The sequence below is a fragment of the Verticillium dahliae genome, genomic scaffold, assembly GCF_000150675.1.
Source record: "Verticillium dahliae VdLs.17 supercont1.3 genomic scaffold, whole genome shotgun sequence".
Taxonomy (NCBI): Eukaryota; Fungi; Ascomycota; class Sordariomycetes; order Glomerellales; family Plectosphaerellaceae; genus Verticillium; species Verticillium dahliae.
The window spans coordinates 2,107,654-2,116,585 of record NW_009276940.1 but is presented as its reverse complement, the minus strand read 5'-3'; the positions used below and the strand labels follow the sequence as shown (position 1 = coordinate 2,116,585).

Below are 8,932 nucleotides of genomic sequence, written 5' to 3'. Positions count from 1 at the left end.
GGTGATTCCTCCCCCTGGGCTCTACTTGCTCGCCGTCATTGCCGACGTAAGTAGTTGACGACCCTTCTTCGATGATACTAGGCCGACAAGCATAGTGTCTCATTTTGGGGCCCACCGCAGATGGCAACGGCGTCAGCGGGACGCGGCGCAGGTCCTCCTGTCATCCAGTTTCTGGTCCTCTGATCACTAAAAGCGTCTCCGCCAGGCCGGGACACCCCATCTTGGACCTGGCCTGTTGAATCTGGCCCGTCAGTCTTCACCCCTGCCTGCATCGCTGTTCGGGTTATTTGGTCAAACCCGCATGGCTCGTGCCGTCTGCTACCAGACTCCGAGACTCACTCACTATACATCAACGCACATATGGTCCCATCCATTCATCGTCTAGGCCTGCCCTCCTTCTTGCCACATCACTAATTCATCCACAACCTGCGCTACTTGTCCCTCGTCCATCCTTTTTCGGCGCCAATCTTCCTTAGCGCGTCCGCCTAGCCTGCCGTCCACGCCGCCTGTCGACTTGACCGTACCAGCTTCCCCGCCGTACCTGACCCCGTACCAACCCAGCATGACCTTATTACCCAGGACGGATCCCTTATCACAGCAGCAACACAAGCAGAAACACCAAAGACTCCCCCGAGTCCAGACCACAGCCGTCGAGGAAGACTATGCCATGGACGCCCAACAGTCGCCAGACGCGACTCGGCGGCCTCAGATCTACGTTCACTTCGAGTTCGGCGTATCCTATTCACCACGACGTCCTGGCAACAGACATAGCCTGACCTACATGTCTCGGAACTGGCGCGATCGCACGGGATTCCCTCGTCAGCTTCCGCCAACAAACACCAACTATCTCGAGTTTACCTCGATCCCTGCACATGAACAACAGCAGCAGCAGCAACCCACGCAACCGCGATTCCAACCACACCCTCAAGCAGAAGCTCAACCACAATCTCAAACGCGCACGCCACCACGCCCTCTGCCAGATTCCCACCCGGAACTGCAATTACAGCCAGGAGCACAACTGCTGCAACAAGTGGACACTCCAGCGGAACCGACACAGCGAGCGGCTTCGCCTCGCGGTCGGCAACGCTCCGTTGCCCATCCTAACCTTCCCGTCTCACAGACCCTACTCTACCCCCCTTTCAACAGGAGACAGTCACGCGCAGATAGCCACTCATCGGGCTCTTCTCATGAGCGTGGTACTTCGGCGCCGCCGCCTTGGAATCAGAGTCCCTGGGATGCCGAACCAGAACCCATGGGCGCTTCCGCGCTCCCCCGTCGGGAAGCTACACAACACGAGCGCCCCTCGCATGAGCGCTGCATCACCAGCGCCGATGTATGGAAAGCTCTTCCAGCAATACCTACTTCGTACCGTCTCAGCGAGCACCTGGGAGACGGCGGTGTGCCGTGGTCGACGGGGTGGCCCACCGAGTTCGGCGTACCTGATGGGCAGGATGAACAGTCTCTGAGCGAAGGCGAGTTTGTGCCGTTCGCCAACCAGCCAACCGTCATCCAGGTTACTTCAGATTCGCGCACCACGCTGCTGCTCCACGAGGACCCGACACGCGAGGCCGAGATGGAGGATCTATCAAACGCAATGATGACGGTTGACAACGGCTTCGAGACACAATGGTGGAACCAGGGCCCGCGGGCCGTTGTCAGTTACTCGGCGACTGGCGAGCCTGTTCTGCATTCGCCCGTCGAGCCGATGCCGGAGGCAATACCCATCCCAGAGGACGCAGAGATGACGGCACGGTCAGTCGGATGGGCTATAGCGCAACAGCCGTACGGGAGTCTCCCGAGCACGGGAGCAGGCTTCAACTTTGTAACCGTGTCCCCTGTGACGGTTACTGATGCTAGCAGCCCTCAGTTCTGGGCACAGCAGTCGGGGCAGCACCCACGGATGCAGCGCTCTTTGACGATACGATCTGACGAACTTTTCTTTGCTGTATGAATAAAAGCATGGCATACCATGGCACGCGGGGACATTCAATATGACGGGCGTTTCACAATGATGTGGAACGATGGAAGAGTGTTGTTCAGGATGGCTTTAGGTCCTAGGAGGTTGTGTCTGGACTACGCATTCCACAATTCGATGGCTCCTCGAGCACCCCACCTGTCTGGTAGTGGGCATGTGCACGGCTGCTACGATATCTTGGCCCCAGAGCCACTACGGATGGCCACTGTAATGAAGCGATTTTTTTTTTTTGGTTTCAAGCATACGCTGTGGCTGTGTTTTCCGACTAGATATCTCTATCGCGTGCGTACTCATGACTAGGGCCTTCTTGGCTGCCCCAGCGGCTTCCGAAAATTCGACAGACGAGACTGTTGGCGCAACACAGCCACCGACGACGGCAGACTGTAGATCTTGGTTAATGAACGGAAGAATGTGCCTTGTCGGTACGCCTACGTAAAGTGGCTCTCACGACGAGAACGCTGAGCATATTTGATTACGCTGGCGTCATACCAAGACAAGAATGCAGCGAGGCTTGTTATTCGATTACGAGCGCGCCCACCCACGCTTGTATGGAAACGGGCATCGGACAACGAAATAGATGAAGACAATATACAGAAGCCTAGCTTTATCTTCTCTTCAACATTATTGTTCCACCTCTACCTCCACCTGCGGCTCGCTGCTCAAGGGTCCGCTCAAACCAGCAACGGCCATGACGCCCGCCGCCGCCGCTAGGGGCACCGCCTTCATCATTTGCATGTTGTCGCCAGCAGCATACACGCCTGGACACGTTGTCTCGCCAAGAGCATTGACCGTCTTAATGTCGCCACTGTCGGTGAGGTCGAGGCTGAGCTGCTCGACAAAGGGACCATTGACCTTGGTACGAGGTCCATGAGCCTAGGCACACACGAAGGTCAGCCAAGACCAGAAAAAAAGCCGAAGAGGGAAAGGAGGAGCAGGAACTCACCAGGAAGCCTTCCGTCACGGATGTGCCGTCTTCAAAATAGAGCGTCACCTCCGTCTCGCCGGGCCCATGCTCCATCCGCGCAATGCGCCTCGCGTCGACGACAAAGGGCGTCTTGTCGATGGCGGCCTCGAGGTCACGGACCATGGCCTCGTCACCGTGGGCGTAAATGGTGACGCGGTCCGCGAGCTGCTTGGCCATCCAAGCCATGTGCACGCCCAGGGCCGCCTGCGCCACCAAGCCGCCCGTCAGGACGCCGGCGGTGGCGGCGCCGCGCGACTCGTAGCCGTGGCAGTACAGGCAGTGGAAGACGCTGCGGCCCCAGCAGGCGTCGAAGCCGGGGATCGGGGCCATGATGTCCGTGACGCCCGTCGCGAGGACGACCCTGCGTCCGTGCCACGCACGGCCGTCGCCCGGTCACGGCGCGGAAGAGGGCCCTGCGGCGTCTTGTCGATGCGCGTCACGACGCCGTCGACAAGGGTCGTCGTTTCGTAGCGCGCCAGGAGGTCGGCGCGCGCTTTGGAGCGCAGGGAAGCCGGGGCGGCGTGGTCGAAGCCGAGCACGCCGTGCATGTGCTCGGCGCGGGCGTTGCGGTACACCCCCGAGTCGAAGAGGACGGCGGTGCGGAGCTGCCGCGCGAGGTAGGTGGCTGTTGAGAGGCCGGCGGGGCCACCGCCGACGATGAGGACGTCGTGAGGGCGCATCTTGTGTTCGTCTCGCTGGTGCTGTTGCTGTTGCTGTTGCTGTTGCTGTTGCTGTTGCTGTTGCTGTTGCTGTTGCTGTTGCTGATGAGAGGGACTTGGTGACAGCATGTAACTCCTGTACTTGTGATTATTGATTGACGAAGAAGGGCATTTTTGTCAACGGGCGCCCTGGGGGCTTATATGTTCCTTTCATCACTCTGGCAAAGCATTTTGTCTCCGGATGTGATTGAAAGTCTCCGGGGTGCTGATGGAAGTTGCTGCGGGAGAATCATTTTGAGGAGCCATAGTGATGCATGAAACAGAAATCACCAAAGAGCTGCACCGTGATGGCCAGAGTGAAAAGTCGGCGGAGGGGCCGGCGACATACCGAAGTGGGGCCGGATCGTCAAAAGTCTCCGGCAGGATGCCAACTGTTCCATGAGAGCGTTGATGACGGTATTTGATTCGGAGTTACTGACAGATACGACGGTAGATCAATAGTGTATTCTTATTCTTCTTCCTTATTTCTTCGATCTTTTCCCTCGCTAATCAACTAGTATACATGGACTTCAGGGCCGGCCTAACCGGAATCAAGTACCGCCAGTCTCGCGGTTCCACACCATATGCCACGCTGTCAAGGGGATCGGAGGGTGTACTTAATAGTGTAAAATACAGAGAAGGCTGAATGGCATACTGCGGCCATTTGGCATTCCCATGGGACGAGCGCCAAGAGGGCGGAACTGTCACAAAATAAGCGAAACGTCTCCGGCCACTTTTCGGAGAGTTCACATAATCGCCATCACATGCATCTCCAGTCCCACAATCAGGGACTCTGATGGATTGAGGTGACATTATCATCATCATTTTCAACGAGATGCAAAAGAGTCGAGCCGTGGCTGAGATTGTGCTTGTTCATTCAGTCAAATCTACCCGCTTCTTGCTCTGCCCCAGTTCGCGCATGACCCATTCATAGACAGCCCACTGCACAGCATTGACGACGAAGGCTCTGACACTGCACACCGTGAGGCCCCTGAAGAACACGCGCAGGCCTTCCTCCCTGTACGCAGCCTTGGCCATCTGCACGGCGCCTTGCCGTGCCTGGGAGGGCGCCTCGGGTGTGCGCCCCTCGCCCAGCAGGCGCGCCGTCTCGGCCTCGCCGCCCAAGGCCCGCTGCGTCTGCACGCGCGTCTTGATGACGTCCAGTGGAAAGACGCTGGCCCAGGTCACGACGCCCGCGAGACCGCCGCAGAGGAGCACCTTGGCCGCCTCCTGATGGAAGCTCGACGCGTCGCCCGGCGCCGCGGCCATCCACCGCGTGCTCAGCTCGTACGACCAAAAGTAAAAGCCGTAGCCGATGCTGTCGCGGAGCGCCGTGACGACGCCGCCAAAGTACATCCCCCTCGCACCCTCTGTGTGGTAAATCTGCTTGGCGATGGCCCAGCTCGACCGCGGCGGGGACGACAGCTGGGCGCGGCACTTGACGAGCTCGGTCGGCGTGCTGACGACCCATGTCGCGAGGCCGCCAACGGCACCGGCCGCCCACGTCGTCCAGAGACTCGACTGCACGCCCGCCATGCCGTTCAGCGCCGCCTCTGTTCGATTGTACGAGACGAACAGGAGGGCATTCAGGGCGCCGTAGCCCACAATGGGGGCCGCCGTGCCGGTGACGAGAGCGGCCGTGTTCTCGAACTGGCGAAAGTAGGCAGACGGCGTCTGCGCGGCGAGGGCATCGCGGGCCTGCAGGCGGACCTTGACGACGTCGAGGGGATTGCCAATGATGATGCCGACGGCACCGCTGATGTAGCCTGCCCAAAAGTCGGCGGACATGGCGTATGTGGCTGTCGTGCGAGATCCAGAAAAACAAAAAAAAAAGCCTTGACGGGCGTCGGCTTCACGAGTAGAGGCCCCGTGTCTTGGGATCTCGGTAGTGATTCACCTTGGCCTGCGCGACGGCAATCGAAGTGACAATGCCCAGGTACGTGATCATCCATCCACCTCCGGCTAAGGCCCAAAAGCGCGCATTCCTCAGGTTTGGCGTCGTCGTGCGTTTGCGTCCGAGGTGCCGATAGTGGGCGATCTGGGCGACGACAGCGGCACCGACAAAGGGAGGCCAATTGTCCGCTATGAAAATGGTCTGGCTGGAAGGAGGGGGCAGGGGGGGTTCCTCGTGGGTGAGAGGTTGAAGAGACTCGGTGCTAGGCATGATGCTGGCGAGAGGTGAGAAAGCAGGAGCTCCACTGTCTGGTGCCGAATGTCTGGTGCCGAAGACTGAGCCGAGGGAACACTACGCGCGGGCGCAAGGCAGATGATGCCACAGGGAGCTGAGAATCTTGGAGGTTTGTGTCGATTGATCCCTCACTTGGGCGTTCGCATCAAGGACCAGGAGGGACGCTGCCATTGGGTTTGTAGATGGATGTGACCTTGTGGTAGCGAATGCTCAGACCATGACCGCCATCATCGGAGGGCCCCTTCTTCACATGCCCCTGCCTGCCTGCCTGCTGCCTGCCTACCTAAGGTACCTTGCCTTGCCCGTTCACTTCATCTTGATGACATAAGGCACTTGAGCTGTGCTGTGCTGTGGTGTGCTGTGCTGCCTGCAGCCACGTGACCGCGTGTCAATGAGTGACGCGCTCCCGTCGCGTTTGCGTCTCCCCAGAACAACATTTCGAGTCGCCCCCGCCACCCGACGACTCGCCACACGTCAAGACAGCGTCGACGCTCAAATCAAAGTTGCTGCGCAGCTTGATGGCCAAGAGTCTTTTTGCATCCTCCATCGACTCGAGTTGAATTGCAAAATGTATGCCTCATCCACGTGTCCTCCTGCTCGGCGCGCCTATACTGACTGACTGAACCCCCCACCAAGGACGACAGTGTCTACGCCTGTTGCCAACAAGGAGAATACCCAGCCGGGAAAGCGATGGGCGCCCACGCCCGAATCCCGAGATAAACTCCACAGGCCGTTCAAATGCCCCGGATCTGCCGCCCCCAGCCCTGCTGTCAATCGACCTGCCCGGAAGCGCAGAAAGGTCGATTACAAAGGCGCTGATGGCGAAACGGACGCTGACAAGCCGTACACCAATGCTGACCGCCTCGCGCTCGCGAACCGCGATGCAAACCGCTATCCAGTCTTCCAGGCCAAGGAGAAGGGCGTTGTCTTCCGCAAGGCCTTTGCCGTCCCCTTGATCAACAAGAACGTGGGCGGCTACAACCCCAACAGACCACCACCGACCCTCGGCCTGCGGACTGGTGCCACCTTTGTCGCGAAAGCGCTGCACGACCCGAGCGGTGAATTCGCCATCGTGCTGTACGATCCCACCGTCGACGACAAGCCCAAGGTCCCCGAGAAGTCCAAGGACGAGCCCGAGCCTACAACCACCATTGATGCCCCTCTGATGCACAAGAGCTTGGCTGAGATTCTTGGTATCAAGAAGAAGGTCGAGGGCGAGCACCCCAAGGTGCCCGTCGTCATTGACCCACGTCTCTGCAAGGTCCTGCGTCCCCATCAGATTGAAGGCGTCAAGTTCATGTACAAATGCGTCACGGGCATGATCGACGAGAGAGCCAATGGCTGCATCATGGCCGACGAGATGGGCCTCGGAAAGACGCTGCAGTGCATCACCCTGCTCTGGACCCTGCTGAAGCAATCGCCCGAGGCTGGCAAGAGCGCCATCCAGAAGGCCATTGTCGTCTGCCCTTCCAGTTTGGTCAAGAACTGGGCAAACGAGCTTGTCAAGTGGCTCGGTGCAGATGCCGTCACCCCGTTCGCCATCGACGGCAAAGCCTCCAAGGAGGAACTCACCCGCCAGCTGCGACAGTGGGCCATTGCATCCGGCAGGGCTGTGACGCGGCCCGTCATCATTGTGTCCTACGAAACCCTCCGTCTCAACGTTGACGAGCTGAAGCACACCAAGATTGGTCTCATGCTGTGTGACGAAGGTCATCGCCTGAAGAACGGCGACAGCCAGACCTTCAGCTCCTTGAACAGCCTCAACGTGAGCCGCAGAATCATTCTTTCGGGCACGCCCATCCAGAATGATCTCTCCGAATACTTTTCTCTCATCAGCTTTGCGAACCCTGATCTGCTCGGCACGCGACTCGAGTTCCGCAAGCGATTCGAGCTGCCCATCCTCCGCGGCCGCGACGCTGATGCAGACGAGACTGACAGGAAGAAGGGCGATGAGTGTCTCAGCGAATTGCTCGGCATCGTCAACAAATTCATCATTCGGCGCACCAACGATATCCTCTCCAAGTACCTTCCTGTCAAGTACGAGCACGTCGTGTTCTGCAATCTCGCACCCTTCCAGTTGGACTTGTACAACTACTTCCTCACAAGTCCTGATATCCAAGCCCTTCTTCGTGGCAAGGGCAGTCAGCCGCTCAAAGCCATCAACATCCTCAAGAAGCTCTGCAACCACCCAGATCTTTTGAATCTCAACGACGATCTGCCTGGCTCGGAAAATTGCTGGCCAGACGACTATGTTCCGAAGGATGCTCGCGGCCACCGCAATCGCGAGGTCAAGCCTTGGTACTCTGGCAAGATGCAGGTTCTCGATCGCATGCTGGCTCGCATTCGTCAGGATACAAATGACAAGATTGTGCTCATCAGCAACTACACGCAGACGCTGGATATTTTCGAGCGGCTTTGCCGTTCTCGCGCGTATGGCTGCCTCCGTCTTGATGGCACCATGAACGTCAACAAGCGCCAGAAGCTCGTCGACAAGTTTAACGACCCTACTGGGGAGGAGTTTGTCTTTCTCCTGAGCAGCAAAGCTGGTGGCTGCGGTATCAACCTCATCGGTGCCAATCGCCTTGTTCTCTTCGATCCTGACTGGAACCCTGCTGCTGACCAGCAGGCTCTTGCTCGTGTGTGGCGTGATGGCCAGAAGAAGGACTGCTTCGTCTACCGCTTCATCGCGACAGGCACAATCGAAGAGAAGATTTTCCAGCGCCAGAGTCACAAGCAGAGTTTGTCGAGCTGCGTCGTCGATTCGGCAGAGGACGTCGAGCGTCATTTCTCGCTCGACGGTCTTCGAGAGCTGTTCCAGTACCGTCCTGGCACGACGTCTGATACCCATGACACGTTCAAGTGCAAACGCTGCAAGCCCGATGGTAGGCAGCACATCAAGGCGCCCGCCATGCTGTACGGTGACACGAGCACGTGGAATCACTTTATCAATGAGCACCTCAAACCTATACAGGATCTTCTTCTGAGACAGGAGTGCGGGGAGCCAGAGGTATCTGCCGTCTTCCAGTATATTTCACATTAAATGGCCTGTTGAAGAAGAGATGGCACTAGAGGTGCTTGACGTGCTGGAGAGTCTTGGGTCAACAAGT

The 8,932-nt window shown here is 58.3% G+C and overlaps 4 protein-coding genes across 4 annotated transcripts; 2 read left to right on the top strand and 2 right to left on the bottom strand.

Moving 5' to 3' along the window:
• Positions 1–562: 562 nt before the first annotated feature.
• On the top strand, positions 563–1,951 carry VDAG_02313 (uncharacterized protein; the record flags this gene model as incomplete). The annotated part of the gene is made up of 1 exon (XM_009658342.1): positions 563–1,951. The coding sequence occupies one exon, from the start codon at positions 563–565 to the stop codon at positions 1,949–1,951; it is 1,389 nt and encodes a 462-aa protein (XP_009656637.1).
• A 645-nt stretch (positions 1,952–2,596) lies between these two features.
• Positions 2,597–3,269, bottom strand: VDAG_02312 (GliT; the record flags this gene model as incomplete). Its single annotated transcript, XM_009658341.1, has 2 exons — positions 2,597–2,848; positions 2,919–3,269. The coding sequence occupies 2 exons, from the start codon at positions 3,267–3,269 to the stop codon at positions 2,597–2,599; spliced, it is 603 nt and encodes a 200-aa protein (XP_009656636.1).
• Positions 3,270–4,510: 1,241 nt separating this feature from the next.
• Positions 4,511–5,425, bottom strand: VDAG_02311 (solute carrier family 25 member 45; the record flags this gene model as incomplete). Its single annotated transcript, XM_009658340.1, has 1 exon — positions 4,511–5,425. One exon carries the CDS (start codon positions 5,423–5,425, stop codon positions 4,511–4,513), a length of 915 nt encoding a protein of 304 aa, XP_009656635.1.
• Positions 5,426–6,216: 791 nt separating this feature from the next.
• Positions 6,217–8,809, top strand: VDAG_02310 (DNA repair and recombination protein RAD54; the record flags this gene model as incomplete). The annotated part of the gene is made up of 3 exons (XM_009658339.1): positions 6,217–6,395; positions 6,462–8,738; positions 8,797–8,809. The coding sequence occupies 3 exons, from the start codon at positions 6,217–6,219 to the stop codon at positions 8,807–8,809; spliced, it is 2,469 nt and encodes an 822-aa protein (XP_009656634.1).
• Between the last annotated feature and the right edge of the window lie 123 nt (positions 8,810–8,932).